Source organism: Dermacentor variabilis, chromosome 3, assembly GCF_050947875.1.
Source record: "Dermacentor variabilis isolate Ectoservices chromosome 3, ASM5094787v1, whole genome shotgun sequence".
NCBI lineage: Eukaryota > Metazoa > Arthropoda > Arachnida > Ixodida > Ixodidae > Dermacentor > Dermacentor variabilis.
In genome coordinates, this window is record NC_134570.1 from 38,235,199 (window position 1) to 38,256,362 (window position 21,164).

Below are 21,164 nucleotides of genomic sequence, written 5' to 3' on the forward strand. Positions count from 1 at the left end.
AAGAGCCGTGCGCAAAGGTCCGGTTCGCGTTTCCCACAAAACACAGGCGTACTGTAACACCAGCTTAACGAAGTTAACAAAGTGGAAAGCTGGGCTATATAGCAGCGCAAAAGAACGAGGAGGTCACACTACCTTTCGTTCCTATTCTAGCACTCACGTCATGTTGTCGTGAGTTTTGGGAAAAGATTTCGTTCGAAGGGAGGGGGTGGGGGTAGGAAGAAGATGCAGTTGAATGACCAAGAAAACAATGACAACTTTATTGCGAAACTGACTGTTTGTTCCACGCATACTGCCCCTTTCGGGAGCTGTCACACGCCGTGAAATAGCACCGCAGGAAACAGACATTTAAAGGACACACGAACGTCGACGAAAGCGGTACGTTGCGTCTCCTCATGGTCGTACAGTCTGGTTTTGACACCCCATTTTGCACGCCCGTTTATCGCTCTCAGGGCTGTGGCCATCCAGCAAAAGTATCCCCCAGCACGATGGCCGCACTGACCGTCACGGTGAGCTGGAAAGCTCGCGCGCTTCAAAACAAGCATCACTTGTCCGGTGAGATTTCCCGTCGGTGAGCGAGGACCGGTGATGACGTGTTCACTTGTTTGTTCAGGTTTCTCGCCTGCTTGCGCGTTGAAATACGCAAGATTTTTCTTTCGGCAAGCGACGCCCGGTTATTTGAAAAAGGTGCTACAATGACGCTGTCAGACGACCGTCCTCAGCCTGCGCGAAAACTGACGCGCCATGCGTTCTAAAATCCGGAATTCCGGAACTATCAAGCTAGGCAGCGACGCAGTACCGTCGGTTCTATGTCTATCCGCAGACTTTCTTCCCCAACATAATGTACGTTCACTCGCAAATGAAATTACGTGGGGCAAGTAATTTCTCTGTCAAAGGAGCTTGCCAGCAATCTCCTGGAGGAGGAAAAGGAGGAGGGGAGGTTAGATGTCAGCGAAAGCTCGCGCTGCTGCATACCTCCGTTCCCTGGACCTTGAGCTTCATGTGGTCCTCCCGGGTGGTCTTGCCGTCCTTGCGCTTCTTCCAGCAGTAGCCATCACGCCGGTACCTGACCCGCTTGCGGCTGTACAGCAGCATCGACCCGCTCTTGGGCCTGCAACGGGGCCAACACAACGGCGATGAGTAAAGGCGCGTGACAGCAAAGCTAAACGGCACTGATGAAACAGCAACTCCACTTCCACGGCAAACATTTTTTTTTTTCGTTTGTGTGGCGTTTACTCATCGGCGCCGCAGGTTCGCGTTCAGTTTTACTGAGCAGTAACTTTCTAGGTAAACAAGGAAAACTTCACGTAATAATTTGCAAGCCCCCAAGAACTATGGTGAACTCGTGATACGACCAAACAAGACCATTCGAAGTTTGACCCAAAGGCCACGTCAAGGGCGAGAACGCGCGCGCACGCACGCACGCACGCACGCACGCACGCACGCACGCACGCACGCACGCACGCACGGACGGACGGACGGACGGACGGACGGACGGACGGACGGACGGACGGACGGACGGACGGACGGACGGACAGACGGACGGACGGACAGACAGACAGACAGACAGACAGACAGACAGACAGACGTGAGATAAAATGAACAGCGTTTGCAAGTTGGTCAACTTGTATGTGCTGGAATGTCATCTTAACAATACGAGCCAAGGAAAGGTCGGCGCAGCGTGAAAAAGAGATAGTACGGGCTTTCGCGTAAACAGAAACGCGCAGTAGAAAATTAGGGCTTACACGTTTGTTTGGAAACGACAGGCAGCTGACGATCACACGACAAACGAATACGGCGGTACGCGAGCGACAACCCGAAGAGGTCGCGCCGTCGGATTGCTCAAGTGAAGTGCACGCATGGAAGGAAACAATAAAGCGGCCCAATGTGGCGCGTGCGAAACGGCAAAGGCGTTTCCCCTAGGAGAAGCGCTAACGCAGATTATGGCGATGGCACGTTCGTGACCTTCGGGACAAACGACACCTCTGAAAAAATCGGGGCAGCCCAGCAACCAGCGGGGTTTCGACCCGTAGTCAAGCTGGCCGTATAAACGTGTGGGTCCCGAGAGCCGAGGGAGCAAGGCATAAATGACGCGAGTAGCGCAGTGGCGGCCGATGGTGCGCCCAAATACACACACAGATGAGAGAGAGAGAGAGAGAGAGAGAGAGAGAGAGAGAGAGAGAGAGAGAGAGAGAGAGAGAGAGAGAGAGAGAGAGAGAGAGAGAGAGAGAGAGAGAGAGAGAGAGAGAGAGAGAGAGAGAGAGAGAGAACTTCGTTCCCACAAAACACTGCAGTGATTGGAAAGCTAAAGCTGCCGTCACATTAAGGACAAGCTTACAAATGCGTTCGTTGGTGTTGCATTTGAAATTGTTTTCGTTTGCTTTCATTCCTCTATTCCAAGGGGGGCAACTAGCAACTAAATCAAAAGTAACTCTCTACTTCGTCAATCCACTGAATTTGAGGCAATAGAAGCCTCTTACATGACGCTTTCTTTTGATTCCAGAAACACGACGACTCAGACAGACTAGAACCGAGACCATAATCAATTGTGTGCAGTCTTCTATATGTCAGTTGTTATGCCTGAGGCCCTAAAAACATAATCATGAAAGCCAATGTAATACATCAACTTTAGTTCAGCAAGAAGCTCTCCTTTCATGTAACTAGAAGTAGCAAACTACACTTATAGTAGTAGTAGTAGTAGTAATATAAACTTTATTTCTCTTAATGATTTCAAGCGCCGGGCAGGTCCTTCAGTCCAAGGCTCCACTGGTCTCTGCCGTTCGCTGGGCTTGATCGAGAACTCTCTGGCTCTTTAGATTTTCGCTAGCAAGCCAAATGACCGAAATTCCTGCCGGGCACACCACTTCTGACAGGGAATTCACTCTTCATTTTTTATGCGTCAGCTCGTAACTCAGAAAATAAATGCTGCCGGTTCGAGATTGGCCAACAAATGACGATTGTCAACAACATGAGACGGCCAAAGTACCAGCTAGTCTCGGGTCGTTTTATCCACGAACTTCTCTAAGAATTCGGCGGCAGCTGACAGTCTGACCAAAGCATTCGCGCACCAATGCTGCACAGTTATGTTGAGACATAGTGAGGGAGGAAGAGAGCGCGGGAGCACAAGGCACGACACTGGAAGCAACGGGATTCAGTTAAACGAATGCGGGCTGCGGGGTCGATAGGCGAATGCAAATGTCCCCCGACTTCCTTTACGACGACGAGGCCAGTTTATTCTCTTCTTCGTGTTTCGTCTTCGAGAGCGCCCGAGCGGAATATCGAAGAAACCCAGTGAAAGACGCGTAGCTGCAACGATCACTTCGGCAAAGGGGCAGCGACCGGCGCCAAAGGAAACAGGATACGGGCGGTTCGGGAGACGGCAGTAGGGCACTAACCCTGTGTGAACTAGAGCTGCGCGCTGAGAAAAGCGAATCCCAAGAGGGGGGCGGAGGAGTGAGTGAATGAAGGAAGGCAAGAAAAGGACAAGAATTGCAGAAACGCGAGGTAAGAAAGATAAAAAGGGAAGAAAAAGGAGGCGGGGAGGTTGACCAGGCTTTGTTCAGTCAACTAACTTATATGTCGTGAGGGGTACACGAAGGCGAATGAAAGAGGAAAGAATGGAATCGATATTACGTTTGGGCGCACCTAAAGTGAGCTAAAAACAGAGAGCTCACGCGAGTCATGGTTTCAAACAGTAGTGATTTCGGAAGTAAGTCGACTGAAGTAACTACTGAAATAAAAAAGAAGAATGATGACGATGGTGACAATGAGTTGGTACGTTTCGCCTGCACCCCCGAATTTTTGGTCACCTTACCCCCATCCTCACAATCACCATAACAGGCATTCAACGAAGCCCAAGATTCGGAGTCGTTAAGTGCTGTTTTGTCGATTAGCTTTGCGAAGCATGGGACGGAACGCCGCGAACAAAACTAGCTCACTAGCTAAGTACAAATCCTCACTAAATCACAAGTACTAAAGAGACAACAGAGGAAAGTAGGCTCATTATTTTCCTGAGCAGTTTAGTGCGAGACATTTGACAAACCTTTAACAAGTTCGAGAGAACTCGCGCGCTAGAGCATTCAAGCTTTGGTTAGGCCGTAACCTCCAGCGAGAGCTTAAATATTTCATATGCATATGATTAAGACTTAATATTTCACCTAGAGAGAGAGAGAGAGAAGTGGTTCTTGTGGGGAAGGAGAAAAGGCTGGCGCTATTTTCTGCAACCCATGCGGGAGCACGGCTCAGCGCCAGCAGGGTGCAGGGGATGGGGTTAAAAGAGAGAGAGGGTAGGAGGGAGAAAGGTAGAGGGACGTAGAGATGGAAGCACCTAGAAGATTATTTAGGTAAATATTTTCGGTGAAAGGATTGATATAAAGGTGAACCCTTTACGTGTAAGATTAAGAATTAATCTAGAGGATTCACCTTTAGGGGAATACTTTAGGCATTTGTGTTGATAATTTTTTCTTCCCGCGTTAGTGTTTTCTGAGCCCGCGTATTCAAACCATGATTCACCAAGACCAGACGTCAGCTTCATCCCTGACTTTACAAAACTAAATGAGCTATGCATTAGATTACAGTCGTTGAAACAGAAAATAAAGGCGCATTGAAAGCTTCTAGTATAGGCGAACATTGTTCTTGCAGTACGTTCGAAATTTATAAGCGAAGAAATACACTAATTAAAACAAAATCTACAGTGACCGCTGACCTCTGTAGCTCAAAGACTCTAATGAGCCCTCGTTACTGAAAGTTTAAGAAAAAAAATACTCGTATCAGGAGGTTAATACTTTCAAAAGGACAAAACTTTCCGACGTTTCTTTAGCAGCCGGCATCAGCGGCGAGACCGGCTCGGGACCGCCCTTGATGTGTCATGCCCGCCTCGTCTCGGACATTATTAACACTGCCTGTCAGACACATGCTAATGTCCACGGCCTGACGCTAATCAACGCGTTCTCGCTGGCTCGCTGTGTCAAAGCCGCACAGCTAAGGACGAAAAATATAAAAAAAAAGAATAATCGCGTTTGCTTTCTCGAAGCACACCGTCCACTGACGCGGTGCGCGAAGACACGGCAAATGTGACACTTGTGTACATCCGCGCGTCGCGGGAAGCGCATCAATCCGCCTGTCGTTTTTGAGCTTCCTCTCTCTCTCTCTCTGCATTCGGCCTTCTTCTCGCGCGTAGCCGCCGACGTTCTCCTCGCCGCACCGAACGAAAGAGCGTTGCCGCTTTGAACTTCATCCGCCCGCCGCCCGTCTTGTGCCATCTTCGCGAAGCAGCTAGACGAACGCAGACCGTGTGGAGGAGATGACTAATTCTTATTTGCATAATGAACTAGCTAGATTCCGCGCGTCGTAATGCGCGCAAATTCGACCCGCGCCCGCTTCACGAAACGTCCCCTTTCCCCCCGGTCTCTCGCCCTACTTTCGCCTCGCACAATACCGGGTCGCGGAGCTGTAATAAATGAGATAAAATATATACTCAGGGAAGAAGAAGAACAGACATGGTGCGCTGGAGCTATGGCAACACTAGATGAACTAAGCGCGAACGAGAGAGCCGAGGCAGTGGGCCACTGAAATGAGCCTGGGGCGTAAAAAGAGTGAAAAGAAAGAAAAAGGAGAGGATGAGCATATCGGGGAGGAGGGCCGAGAGGGAACTCGCCCGTAATTACGCTATGGAAACAAGAACGCGCGCGCGCGCCCGCTGCCAACAGCGAGCGCTGAAGTCGGGAAGGAGGAGGGGAGGGCTTATATGACTCGGCCACCACCGCAACCACCACCCCAAAAACGGCGCACACTGCTACGGCAGGAGGCGCCGCTGCTGCAGCGCGAGTCTGATGACGGCTAACGAGGTTTCTCATTGAGCCAGCTTCCTCCCCCCGCCCTCTCCCTCGTCCTCTTTCGGTGCCCAACAGCCTGCAGCAGCAGCAGCCGGACGGCAATAAGGCCATAATCATCGTTTACGCAACGCCGGGGGAGATTGCTCACGCTTCGACTGAGCGCGCGCGCATGCGCGCGGCACGAGCGCGTCAGAGCGTAATGGAAAGAGCGAAAGCGTTAACGAAACAAGTGCAACGAACAAGCAAACGGAAGAGACTATAGCGCAACACACCGGAGGAGATGTAGACTGTAGCTGCGGGACGGTCCGGTATGAAATAATGAGAGAGGAAAAAAGAAAAGTAGGGAGTACGAGAACCAAGCGTAGAGGAAAATAAAGACGCGTGAATAACAAAAGTTTAGAGAGCGAGAGAGAGAGAGAGATGGAGCGCACGGTAAAGGCCGGGCAAATAATTTGCGTGGTCCGAGAAAATCCAATCACTCGCGAGTAATTAATTCCGTTTCAGCATTAGCCAGCATCGTCGTCAGGCCTGGTCAGCGCTTTAAAGTGATCCGAGGCGCCCCCGGAGCGTGCGCGGACTACAGCGACGCTGGGTGTGGGAGCTGAAAGACAGGAACGGAAAGCTGAGGGGAGTGGAGGGTACAGCAGTGTACGCCAGTTCATTATGTTGTCCTTTGGGCATGGGGAACGGTAAGAGGCAGCGCCAGACCGCCATCGCACTTGGGAAAAACAAACGCGCGAAAAGTGGGAAGAAGTATAAAAAGAAAGATAAAAGAAAGAAAAAGAAGGAGAAAAGCGCGGGATCGTGGCACGCTCCACTTTAGCTCCCAGAGGAAAGTTTAGCTGAGCGCTAAATGATGACCCTCGGAGAATGCGAGAGTGTATACTAGCGCCCGGTCGCTGTGCTGTGAAGCGAGAGGATATGCAAAGCGAGGCTATTGTCCGGCTACAAAGACACCACTGTAGCGTTAAATATCGGCATTAGCACGCACGCCCGCCACCAGCGGGCCCCGCAGTAACAAAACCGCGTGAGCGCTTCGTGAAATGGACGCAACACTTGGCTGCCTCTCTTTACTGAAAAGGGCGCAACGACAGAATCACTAATTGCATTATCAAAGTTACAACCGGCTGCCAAATAAATGAATGAATGAATGAATAAATAAATAAATAAATAAATAAATAAATAAATAAATAAATAAATAAATAAATAAATAAATAAACGAAAGAGTTTGGTAACGGTCGCACACTGGGCTGTGCTCTCTTTGCTCCAAACATTCGTTAGATCCGAGCTGATCTTAAAAAAAAAAAACAACTGAGAGAGAGAGAGAGAGCACCAATCAACACTCGGAAAGCTGTCTGGTGAAATACGCGTAGTGCTCAATGGAACACATAAAATAAGCGAACGAGCTCGGAATAAGTTCGTAACGGAATGGAGGTGGTTCGCTTGAACGCGAAGGAACGTTTTCGAAACAGTGTACGTGAAAGGAAAAATCTTCGCAAAATACGGAAGGAGCAGGGGGGAGACAGACAAGCGCCGACTATCGACTACGTTTTTAACGCGTACGCACTCCCTGAAACGCGTAGCTAAAAAAAAGTTAACCGATTCCAACGCCCATTTGCCAAAAAGACGCGACCTCCACGGTTCATTCTATTCACAAGTTAATTCTGCACCGCTGCCCTAAGTTCAATTAGCTTTAACCTATCGGTGCACGTACTCAAGCGGCGCAGTCATGCTACCAACGACCAGTAACCGACTCAGAGTCAAGTAAACTCTGACTCTGCCACTGCGTAACGAAGTGTTCGGATCCGTAATTTTGGCGGCATCAAATTCAACAAGAGCCGAAGTGCGCTAAAACCTAGACAGGTCTAACAAATACCCGAGGTGAGCGTAGTTAGGTAGGCACTTTGACCATGGATTCCTTTCGGAGCTGCTTCAGACAGGGGCGCAAACACTGCGATCGGGCCAACTGGTGCGGATCGATGGCTGTAACCAGCGCAGTGCAGACGGGACCAAGAGGGCAACGACGACGCGAGCGCCGACGTGACTGTAGGCACGTGGCGAAAACAATAAGGATTACTAAGCGCCGATACTAGTGATGCCGTTACTAAGGCTTAAGTTAGTTAATAAAGTTTACTAAGCGCCAGTGTCCTCCGTACCTCGCGTTCCCGTCTGTGACGTGCTTCCCGAAGCAGTGAATGAGGCTGGTCAATGGCAAAGGAATAAAAATATACGCTCATAAAGGAAAAGCGAGAAAATCGGCTTTCGAACACAAGGCGTCTTAGCCGCTTACTGCACCACGAAATCTTTATGTGCACGTGTTTTACTTGTCGTCGTTTCGCTATTCCTGACTGTAAACGCGCACGTGAAAATTGCTGTTGACACACCTCTTTCATCCTCCGCATCACAATAGGATAGTTCTCACAGTCAGAGTAGGCGGAAGGTATCAGGAGGAAGACTGTAGAAAGACTGTATGAGGAGATCCCGATGCAGTCTTTGACTATGGGACCTCCATCTGTACACTAAATGCATGTAAAATGACCAAAATTTTAATAATAAATAATGATTATCATTCTGAGAAGAATGCGCCGGTGTTATTGCACAAACTAAAATAGATGTCTATCACTAGAAAGGTGCTTGAGCCCGGAGGCAAACAACGACAATCTGTCCTGTCCACGACACGAGCTCTCTCGATTCGCAGTTGCGGTTACAGATACATAATTTGCCAAAATGCGTAGCTTGCGGCATGCAAGACTGGATAGCGAGGTGGTACACAGTTCCTCCCACTGCTCGTGCTTCTATGGCAGCCGCGGTGATTCGGTGCCAGTGTCGTTGTGTCGAATACGGGTTAGGTAAGTGGGTGAAGAAACCCAAGTGGTGAAAATAAATCCGGCGGATCCACGGGCACTCACAACAGCGTCCGTATTAGCCCGAAATACAGCCTTGTCGCGTAAAATCCCGCCGATCCCTGTTGTTGCTGCACTTTTGAGCAATAGCGGCACTGACTTTTTTTCCTCTGCACCACTGTTTAAAACCAGCGTCACAGGAGTGCTTTGGCGGGCCTCCTGCGGTACGGCTCGCCGGAAGCTTCACTCGCGCCGCCATGTGTTCTCAGCAGATACTTACATCAGATTCCGTGCAGGCGCCAATGGCAGTGCCACGAATATCGAGTGAGCGAAATGTTTTTTTTTTACAACGCGCGTCCGACGCGTCAATACAACTGCAGTCGCGATTGTCGGGAAATACCTCATCCGAGTGACCAACTAAATATGCGGGGCGGCATGGCATAGCGATACATTCCATGGCGCTGAATATATTCGGCCGCCTTTCATTTCTCCAGTGATGCCGGCTCATCCACTCGCCATTCCTTAAAAATAAATTTGATTATGCTGTTTCTTCCTAATCATCATCATCATCATCATCATCATCATCATCATAATCATCATCATCATCATCATTTGCGTCCTGTCCTTCCTTAATATCGTGTTTGTAAAACTGAGCGCAATATAACCATGAACGTTCACCAACTAGCCCCCTTCATTGCTATACTAAACCTGAAGCTAAGCATCATGTTCGAGTCCTTCAATATATCAGTTATCAGTCTTTTTTCAATGTAATTTTGCTCTCACAAGATTTCTTCTCCGACTAAATCATCTTATGGCTTTCCTCCAATTCCCATTTTAGATAAATTTCAACACTTCCCTTTACCGCCTCGTCGTAGCATTGCCAGGGCGGCCGGCCTTTCTTCTCGCTCATTTATCTTTCCTACTTCGTAACCTCTCATAAACGGGCAGCGGCGTTTCGCCGTCGCCTATTTATAAAGTAAACAAAACACCGCAGAGTTCCCGCGGTGCCCTCTCTCTACGTGTACCACAAAGAGAGCATAGCGCAGAAAACTGCGGTCTGCGAGTCATCTGCCCAGCACCGAGTGACGGTGTCATCGGGCGCACCGATACGTCGAAGCCACGGGCAAGCAAGCACGCTAGAACCACCAGAGGAGGAGACCGACGCACCGCCATCCACTTTCCGCCCGTTTCTCTTCTCCTTCTCCTAGCGCTGCCGGCATTCCGGAGGACGGGCAAGAGCATCGGGACGTTCTAGCATCCGGCGATCTTTCTTCCTCAGCCACAAGTCGGATCCCCCCTCCCCTCCGCCTTTCCCCTCCGAGTTCACCCCCTCTCGGTATACACGTCGGACGGCCTCCTGCCAATACTCCACCTCAGTAAGTCCATGCAGTGCAGAGTAAGCTGTGGGTCCCGTCAGCGAACCAGCCCTCCGTGCGACGCCGGTTAAATAGAAGCTTCACGGAAGGACCAGTGGCGCACAACGGGAAGTCCACTACTTCCTTATCGGAACGCGCAGTCGGCTCTCGTTGTTGATTGGCTTTCTCTTTATTGACACGAATTTAGAAGGAAAGCTACCGATTTTAGTGGGCGTCGGCTACTCCTCTTCGAAAGGCATACAAAATCTAAAAGCGCTGACAGCAGTCGGAGAGAACGAACATTCGCCAAGTGCCACCCGTGAGTCGGAAGGACGCTCAGAAATGCACGCCTTTCCGCAACTACGTGAAGGCATACATAAGAATCCGAGATCACGCACAGAAGTTGGCTTTCTTGCAGACGAGACGGCTGACGTATCTACACTTGGTACGTGGCAGGACACACAACATAGCTACGCATGAAAACATGACACGAGTGTAATATAGCCTTCGGTGCAGTGCACGGAGTTGGCGAGACGGAGTGTAATCTCTCTCCCTCACCCGTTTGCCTTTTTCCTCCTCTCCCGCTTTCCCCGAGCACGTGCGGCACAACTCGGTCGGTGGCGGCAGATGCCGGCGGCGGCGGAAGTAGGACGGAACGTGGACCGGGGCTCGCCTCCATCGATCAGTACACGGCTCGGCACGCGCCAACATCGAGCACTGACGTGCGATTCGGGAAACGGACGACCACCGCGATCCTTTCACCCCAACCCCCTCCACCACACAAACACACAGGCCCGGCTACAGCTGAAGCGTGACGAAGAAAAGAGATGGAAGCCACAGAAACAGTGGAACTATTTGGCAGAAGGGGATGGAATACCACACACGCTCACACACGCATACACACGCACACCTCCGGCCACAGCTGATGTATGACGAAGAAGAAAAGGAAGAAAAAAGAGAGAAGAAAAAAGAGAGACAGAGCCAGCGCACGCGTATGGAGGAGGATCTCGCGGCATGTCGGAACTACAGCCGAGGATGGACGGCAGAGTCACGTTTCCGAATGCAAGTGCTTCATCTATCTGATTTCTTCGAGCCTCCGGGCAGTCTTCCCTTACGCTAACCTCTTTCGCATGTCGCTTGCACGACGCTTACTGGTCGTTGGAACAGATCACGGTTCGGAACATGCGAAGCCCCGGCGAAGCCGTCCTAAGCAGAGTAATAAATGTGGGTTCGGTAAAGAGCGAGTAACAACAAAAATATTTTCGCCCGAGGACGTACTGCAAGGAGAGCAAGGAGCGGACCTCGAAAAGTCACCATGAGTTTTCCCATTATACGTAAAGTAAAATTCAAATTAAATTATGGGGTTTTACGTGCCAAAACCACTTTCTCATTATGAGGCACGCCGTAGTGAAGGACTGCGGAAATTTCGACCACCTGGGGATCTTTAACGTGCACCTAAATCTAAGTACACGGGTGTTTTCGCATTTCGCCCCCATCGAAATGCGGCCGCCATGGCCGGGATTCCATCCCGCGACCTCGTGCTCAGCAGCTCAACACCATAGCCACTGAGCAACCGCGGCGGGTTATACGTAAAGTAAACGAACTAGTCTCGGTAGCTGTGGTTATACTATGGAAAAGAGGCTGCAAATGATTATTCCAGCTTATGGCTTTGGTCTCCTAGTCGGCGCGCACCTACGGAAAGAGTCGCACATATTTCGCCTGTTACACGTGGTTCGGGTCAATCTGCGCAGCAACATTTGTGTTCCCTTTATCAATATAATGCCTCTGGGTGATTGTGACTTGTAGAGTGTTTAATATTGAAGTGACTGATAGGTGGCCACAAATATGTTGCCAGTATTATACAGGAATAAATATGATAGATGGCAGTGCAGGACACCATTCGTGTCTAACTTCAGGGCAAATCAAACGTGCACCAAAGCAGGACATTTCAAAAGAAAAAAAAAGAACAGTCATGAACAAGCAGAAAGAGCATTGATAACGTACTTATTCGAAGATTGCAAAAACGCGAAATGTATGAAGAATCAGTGGTATGCAATGCAGATGGCTACCTGTCATCACAATTCAAAAACAGCAAAAAAAAAAAAAAGAATGTCGACACAGAAATGCCAGCTAACGAAGCGACGTACACATACAACCACAACACGGTGCACTTATACACAATTTGTAACACAGTGCAAGTGAGATAAATAAGCAATTTTTTTCAACAGTTCCCTATTAGTGGCGTTGAAAGTGAGAGAATGGCTGGTACGTACAAATTAGCAATCTCCAAAGAAATATGCAAATGTAATACTTTACTTTTAAGTTATTAGCTTTTTAGTATAGCAGACTCAAATGCAGAATGGAATGATCCATTTTTAAAAGCGTACCCACAATTTCTGCAGGAATGTTTAGACACGCAATAGTTTCCAAATTTCGGCCCTGAAACGCCTGCTTATGGTGCGGCATATGGCGTGGTGAAAGACAGTACGCTCAAAGCCGTCGTATCTGTCAACTCGAGGGATGGATATATATAAAAAAAGTGGTTGCGCCAGTCTAGAATTTCAAGTAAGTAAGCATGCGAAGGGCGATAGGTGTGATGACTTACACGATGGAATCCTTTTCATAATCGTAAAGCTAACTTTCCTGCGCGCCAACTAACTGAACTAATGGCAGTGAAGTAATTTTTGCAGTCAATACGTACGAGCGCAGCTTGCTCATCTTTTGACATGAGAAGTGTAGACAAGGCTCTAATGATGAAAGCACGCACAAAAGGAAAGCCCCCCCCCCCCCCTCCCCGTTTCTCTTACACAAGCATGTGCAGAGAACACTTGTCTCTATTTGAGTAATGACCGGTGCCGAAATTGGTTAGAGCAAATGTGTAATGCAGAGAAGCTATAAATTAATGATACAACAATTAGTGAGTATAGTTAAACGGTGTGATAATTCGCGAGTACAGCGCAAGTGTTGATGCTCTGGGTTGGCTAAAATCAAAGTGTTGCTTAAAAGAATATAAAGAGCTTTCTCTTTATTTAGCGTGTGCTATTGTTGGGATCAATTTACACAATTTTGCCGAAATTACTGGTTGTGGGTAGCATATTAGAGCGCCGCTCTTAAGCGCCCGTTCCTACGTTGAGCGTCGGCGTGCTTTGGCGTCGGTGTCGTCGGCGTAACGGAGCGAACGAGCGGAGCGCAGCGGGAGATGAAAAGCGAAGAAAGCGCGAGGAGGAAAGCGGAGGAGAAGGCTACATCGAAAGCATGAGGCGGAAAGGAGGAAGGTATGGCGAAAGCTTGACAAGGCGCAGTGCCGCTCTGCGGCGACGATGGCTACAAGATGGCGCCAGAGTATCGCGCGTCGTCTGTTCACCGATGGCACGCGGAAAGTGGGTACAACGATACTATATATGAAAACAAAGCGCTGCATTAGCGGAGGTCTGTTTGCGGCGGCTGCTGTGAATCGCGCCCACGCGTCACGTACGCGCTGTCTCACGCGATCTCTCGCGAGACAGTCGCGCCACACTTCGCTCCGTTCGCAACGTGCCGCACGAGACTGTCCGCGCCGGCCAACATATCACGAAACGAAAACACGTACAGAGCTGCGCTCAAATTTCGCACAAGGGAGTATCGAAATCGTCAGTGAATTATTATTATTATTATTATTATTATTATTATTAGTCTTCGACTACGAGACCTCCTTATGTATACTACGCACATGTAATTTGCTGTATATTTACCAATAAATAAATTATCAAATGAATTATGGAATTATTATTATTATTATTATTATTATTATTATTATTATTATTATTATTATTATTATTATTATTATTGATTGAAACACACTTAAACATTCATCCTACAATCATTAGACTGTAGAAAAAAGAAAAAAAAATGCAGCATGTTGTTCGACTGTCTGTCCTTCTATTCCCTTCACCAGCATAACTCGATCGCCAATTCCTGTAGCAACGCCAAAGACTGCCTCTAGAATGCTCAAGTTACACATGCTTCTCGTTCTGACATTTCCTTTGTACGTCCCGATAAATTTCGCTCATCGCCTCTGTGTCAGCCCCGAGGCAGAGCTCCTCTAGTGGCATAAGTGAATCCTCACGCTTTGCTTTCGAGCGAGGCGATTATGTTGGTGTATATTGGCGCGAGGCAGAAATCTGTCGCATTAGACCGGCATCGATGAAGACGACATAGAGGTTGCTCCTCGCCATCTTGGCAGCTGTGACTCCTGTGCTGCTCACCTTACTTGTAAATATTTGTAAATATACGTTTTTTGTACACCATTTCTTGTCCATCGCCGAGTGGTCACTGGTAACAGACAAAAACAATGTTGATCACCAACTAGATCAGTATACGGAGCTTGTTTTGAGCAGTGTGCGCAAATACATTCCCCAGTACACTCCTAAACGCTGTAAATATCTCCACTGGTTCTCAACTTATAACTGCCCTGATGTGTAAAGATTTAAAAAGATATAATAATATAAATAATATAAAGTAATATGAAAGAGTTAAAAGGACGTTTATTATTGCAAATGTGCTACGTGTTGGGTTGAATATACATGAGGAGGTCCCATAGCTCAAGACTGCAGGATACCTCCTGTTTTGATGTGCATGAAGAGAAGTGGGTAACCAACAGTGATTATCTTTATCGGGTGAGTGCGTCTCACCGTCGTCTAACAAATGTTATCGCTCAGCGCAGGACGCGGCTGTACGTATCGGAAGTTTCTCCCATGATAGATGGGTCTATCCACTGTCTGCTGTTGCTGAACTTTGTGTAGTACTTTTTGGAAGGCACGCGGTCACCAGCAATTTCGCTGGAACCCTCGATGACTCATGCAAAAAAGCCGACGCATTTGACCCACTCATCAGATTCCGACGATCGCCGGCTGTGTTCGCCGCTATCGTTGTGCTTTGAGTGTAACTTGCTTTTGGCACAAGTTCGCCCAATAAAAGTCAGTTCCGTTATTCATAGTTTTGCTACTGTGCTCTTGATGATCGCTACTACGTGAGAATACGTTAGCAACGTCTAGTAAGCACAACTATTGAACACAATTTATATACAACAAAACAGTACTAGTAAACTTGAGAATGAACTCAACCTTCTATTAGAAACATGATTTGTTTTTTCTTAAATGCAACAAAGGATACACATTGCTTGAAATAGTTAGACAGGTTATTAAAATGCTACAGCTGGAAATAGGGCCAGGTGTTTCCCATAGCTACTGCGTACTTTTGGTAGCAGAAAGTCGTTACTCAAAGCAAACCTGGTGTTATACGGGTTGTAAAGGCATACCTTGTCAAATACATTAATTGCAGTGAGGTTGTTTATAGTCTTGAATAGTGTGACGCTTAGGTGATATTTAACCATAAGTGTTAACGGAAGGATTTTATTTTCACGGAGGAGTGCCAGGGCGCTGGCGCGGAAAGGACTCACGGTGATTAACCGGATGGCTTGGTTCTGTAAATGCTCTAATTAAAGTAAATGTGTGGGATACGTATTACCCCAGGATTATACACAATAATTAAAATGGCTGTGTATAAAGCGTAGTATAATGATAGTAAAGTAGGACCGCTAAAGTATCGTCGCGCATTTATTGGCATTCTCATCCCATAGGCCGTTTTTTTGTTTTAGGTGCAATATGTGTTTAGAATATCTTTAAATATGAGTCTAAAATAACGCCTAGGAAGAAACATTGGCTGAGAGCATATAATTTAAGTAACTGAAACATAATTGCTGGAGAGTAGGCTGAAGTTTTAGAGGCGGCGTTGAAGATCATAAATGTAATCTTAGATGGATTCATCTACACAGAGTTGAGTTCGCACCATTCTGCCAAGTTCATGAGGTCATTACTAAGCTTTGCAGTTGGGAAGGAATTGATGAACCTATTGTTACTATTGTCATGTCGTCTTCATAAAGAAAAGGCATGGAGTAATAAGGACATTTAGCGATATCGTTAATCTAGATCAGAAATAGAAGCGGTCCAATTACAGAACCTTGAGGTACACCTTTTGTCGTAACTCTGAAGTTAGAGAATACTCTAGAAACATAAACAGTTTGTCGTTTCTTCAATGAGTAACATTTTATGAGGGATAATACTGGTCAAACAATTCCTAAATCAGTTAGTTTAGTTGCAAGAATTTTATGACTGATGGAATCAAAGGCTTTAGTGAAGTCAATGATAAGATCCAACAACGATAGATACAACAGTGACACTATAGATCGGGACCAGAAAGAGCTTCTAAGGATATATAATCCCCGCGTTGCTAACACGGACACTGGACTTTGTTCTAGCACTACTGGATTATTGTGATTGCCCTTACTTCGCTGCCAACGTAATCGCGCTGACCTTCTCTTTCTTTTCAGATTCTTTCACGGTACGCTCCCCTGCCCCGAACTCCTCAGTAGTATCGTGTTTCGTGTGCCGCGCAAGATCTTCAGAGAACATATACATTTCCGCGTACCTGCCTGTCGTCCCCAACACTCAACCGTCCACAGAATACTGAGTCTTTACAACGCTTAGCTTCATGATTTCAGTATTTTTTCATAACTCACTATTATTGTTCTTTTCCGAGCTTTATGTTGCTGTTTCATATTTTCACATATTGTTCAACTGCCCTTCTGCTTATTCTTCTTTTGTATTTAGCTTGCGCTTCGTTGTATCTTTTTCAAAATTGTTCTTTTTATTGATTGTTATTTTTTGTTTATATTCCCCTGCAGGTGTTTTTTAGTGTATACGTGAGCCAGCACTCAGACCTTTTGGTTTGTTTCTGGGTATTGTAAATAAATGATTGGTTGATTGATTGTTTGTCTGATTCTTGTTCTTCTTCTTCTTCTTCTTCTTCTTCTTCTTCTTCTTCTTCTTATTATTATTATGCAATACAAAGGTCCCACGGCTCTTTCTGGGCACTAAAATAAAAGATTGATTGATTGATTGATTATTACTTCAAAAGTAGAAACGGAAGATAGGAAAACAAATGGCAGTTTTTCCCTAACGTCGAAGCACTGCCAGCGACTGCAAGGCTTAGCGCTGCGCTTGAACTGTTCGGTCGACGGTGTCCTAAGTGTACGCGAGTTCGCCTTACGCGGACGCGACATACGCGGATTCGCCAAAATTTCTGGCACCCTTAAATGCTTTATCGCGCCGTGTAAGGCCTGTAATGGCATCGCACAGGGGCCACTACGCTGCCCGTGAAGAGCGGCGGCAGTGAAATCACACCACTCTAAGAAAATGAGCACTAATACTGTTCCATAGTTTTTAGTAGTCTGAGAAGGTTTAAGATAAAATGCACGCGCTATGAATGAAATGGTTCACGAATTCTGTTTGCGCTCTGCTATTGTAAAAAAATAAATATTCTGACGAATAATTTAGCGAAGAACATAAGGCTGGTTTTGACACCTTTGCCGGTTGAATAGCGTAGCATCGACCTTGCATACGGCACAAATAAACGTATAGCTTACATATACCTATACATAACATCACAGCAACGGCAACGGCGAAAATTCGCTTGGAGTGTCAGTATAACTGGTATTGCCATAAAAAGGAAGGAAGGACGGCAGGTAGGCAAGAATGTAGATAACACTCACCGTATCTTCACCTCCCGGGATAACCACTCCTCATGCCTGTCGAAGCTGATAAGGATAGCGGCGATTTCCTGGAGGAAGAGAGAAGTAGAAGAAAATCAAACGGCGAATTCAATCTTCGGTCTCATCCACAAGTACAAAAGATAGACTGTCAGAGACGACGCCCCATCGATCACTTGATCATGGCTCGTCATACCGGCAACCACGCACGTCCCATGAAGAGTTGATGACACGCGCAAAAGGATCGAGTCTAGCTCCATGTACGAGGCGGGGCTGTAATCTGCTAATAGACCTCCTTTTTTTAAAACTGTAACGCTCGCATTCTCACAGGGCTGTTTGTTAAGATAATGGCGGCATTGACAGTAACTGACGACGTAGAGTACTTCATTCGGTACTGCCGGCACTTCAATCCCAAAGGGAAGAACTTAACAAGCTGCAAACGAGAGGCTTTCCAACAGCAGCAGATAACGTTCCCCGAAGGGCCGAGGGTAGTGCATGCGTTAGGATGTCTCACGCCTTCTAATCTACTTAACACTGAACTCATTGAAGTGTGGTAGCAGGAAGGTTACTGAAGAGCGAAAGAGACGCACAGGCGAAAAAACTGCCGGCCTGCCCTGCCAGGCCAAGCCCGCCTTTAGTAAACGCGTTAACCAACCAACATCGTAAGCAATGCAAGAGAAGCGCCTCCCATAAAAAGCATTCTACGCTTGATCTTCGTGCCTGGGCATGCCGAGAAAATAGTCACGCAGGGGCGAATGGGAGGATAAGCCCTTGTGGATCAGAAGAAATAGACGAACTGTTTACATGAATCCGATAAAGTCGGGTTGAATTGGCTTGTCGGGCCGCAATCCGGCCGTCGGGTACATTTAAACGCTAGCGGGAGGGGTCGAGCGAGTGTCGAGGCGAGTTAGTACAACCAGTCAACAAGGGGTGGGTTAGCTCGCCCGACCTGCTTGCCGAGATGTATGCAAATGTGGCCGGCTCGGGTCGGGGTCAGCTCGTCTTCTGACTCGATCCGCTCACGTCGAGTTGATGTAAATGAAGAGACACGCACCACGCAAACCAACACGCATAATCGGCAAGTGTGGGGACAAGCCGCTCGCATCATAAACACGCGTACACTATTCAGAAAAGATGGGTTTGGGGAGGAGGGAAGGTATGAGGTGGTGGCGTTCTCTGACATCGTCTAACTTCCAGGAAACATTTTTCACGTAAGCTTAGAAGGTGCCCCACAAATGGTAGAACCACAATAGTTTCACAGATATGTTTATCATTTGTATATTATTTGTTTATTTGTTTGTTTTTTAGCAAGCACATATTGGAGTGTTGCTTACACAGTTCCGTGCGGGTTTACGGAGCCACGTAAGTTACATCAACCATTGCGATCGTGTGTAGACGGCAAGCAGGGCTCCGTGCTTGACGTCTGCTGAATTGCATCTCGCCCAAAGATCCAGCCTCTCATTCATCGAGGATCACGACAATACAGTGCGTTCAAAATTCGCGAGCTCACCAGCGTGCGAAGCAACTCTACAGCGCCAGCCACACAAGACACACATACACACGCACACAATATAGAGAGAAAGGGCGACGAAAAGCTGTAACGTCGAGGCATATTCTAACGCACTTTGTGAACAAAAGCGTCTGGAATATCGCTGCTTGGGCGCTCTGCCCTGCGGGCGGCTCTTCCATAGAAGACAACTACAGCGTGAACGCCTCTACACGCTCCCCGAGGGCGGAATGCGCTAAGCGTCAGCGACAAGGAAGTAGTCGACGCATTCGCAGCTTCTGCCTCGGCGAGTCAGCTCCTTTACGCCACGGTTGGACGGTCGCTCAGATCTCAGATCTGGCCGCGAGAGGCTGCGGTAGACGCTCCGCTGCAGCTCACATCTGTCCTTATGGTTCTCGCAGCCGCGTTGCTCTCTTGTCTACTAAACCCAGCTCCACATTTCTTTCTTCTCTTCACAAACCAAAATTTGAAAGACAATATGCAGAACAGGCTGCCTGTGCGCCATTGCGCTTCATGGGAGGGGCACGGGTATGGGACAAAGCACACGACGCAATCCGGTTGCATGCATAATTAATCTTCCACTCCCGCGTCATGACGCTTGTGAATTCTAGATGATGTCAGATGAATGCTCAAGCAGGGTGGTGACGTAACCAGGCCACGCTCGCAAAGAACAAGCGCAGACGAGAAGCTGACAGCGTTCGTGAGTTATGTATTACGATATCATCTTTACATACGCTGACAAGGCGAGTTCCGAGAAATTTTCGCGTTTGACAAAAAACAAAACAGAAGACGGCTATTTGAGGTCACCAGCACAGGTCAGTTTTCGTCGTCTGCGTTTCAATTTCTGACGGGCGAGCGGAGAAGCTGTCGAAACGACAGGGACGGCCCGGGGCACCAAGTCGACTCGCACTTCCATCCCGCTATGGCTACAGCACGGCGGCGTGGAAATGGAGTTCTGTAAGCCGCGCAAACGTCCCGGCAATTGATTGCCTTCGGGCGGGCCGAAGCTATTTGCTCGGCAGCTGCCGTTCTGAATACGCAAGGCTCTGGGTCTCTCGAGCCCCGGAGTGCTAGCGCGACCCACCCCCGAGCGTTCCTCATAATATTTTCAGAATGCCGCTGCGATGGCAGCATTTTACGCAACCGTAGAGAGCGCGAACCCGACGGAAGCGAGCGGACCTATATGCTGACGAAATGTTCCATCTGCGGAATGCCGAAAGCCGTTTCTTAGGGTGCGCTATCAGTAATATTCAGGAGCGCACGTGGTAACGCATTAAAGCGGGTCGCCTGGTCGAGGCCTCTCAAAGGTACTCAGCTGCTTTCCGCGAAGGAAGTTGACCCCTATTGACGAATCCAGAGAGCCTTAAGGTTTTTATTAGATGACCACATGGGCTTTAGTGACACGGCCTAAGCGGATGTCGCAATCTTAGAGCGCGCAGAGCACGTAGTACGAGGCGCTAAGGGCCCAGCAGAGTTCTCGCTAGGGAGCAGCTGAAAATACTCCACGCCTTTCTCACGCATTATTGCAGAGCGAAATGAGTGAACTCGTCCATGCTTATACCAGGGATTCGCGTATAGTTGAGTTGTTTGACGCAATAGTTCTGCGGAAACCCGCAAGGTGGAAAGAAGTAATTAATAAAGGGAATGTGACATCCACCCAAATGCAGCTAAGTGCTACAAAGGAAACCATTTGTAGCACTTGGCTGCGTTTGGGTGGATGTCTCACTTTCCCTTTAATAATTAGTGGAGTTGTTTGTACACAGTTTTACCAAGGTTTGTCTTTTGTTTGTACCAGCCGCGATAATGAGAGTGAAAAAGGATTCTGCGGTCGAGCTACGGAGAGGGACACGACAGTGGTCACGTGACAAGTAACGAAGAAGAATTTCTACCACTGTTTTCATAAGCTCCGGACCCGTGCGCTGTCGCACGAACCAATGATGCTGTGGGACGGATGATAATAAATAACGGAAGCGTGGTAAAATTCCACCAAGAAGAATCCTTCCACTATACTGGCCCATATGGCTACTGGCTGAACGGGCTATC

General features: G+C 47.9%; 1 protein-coding gene across 6 annotated transcripts in view; it reads right to left on the reverse strand.

The window, feature by feature from the left end:
- Camta (Calmodulin-binding transcription activator) overlaps positions 1-21,164 on the reverse strand; it is a 528,965-nt gene that overhangs the window by 65,880 nt on the left and 441,921 nt on the right. For all 6 annotated transcript variants that reach the window (XM_075684812.1, XM_075684811.1, XM_075684810.1 and 3 more), the window contains 2 exons: positions 17,618-17,685; positions 973-1,108 (listed from right to left, as the gene is read on the reverse strand). In XM_075684812.1, coding sequence (XP_075540927.1) covers positions 973-1,108; positions 17,618-17,685 — 204 coding nt within the window. The remainder of the gene's footprint in view (positions 1-972; positions 1,109-17,617; positions 17,686-21,164) is intronic.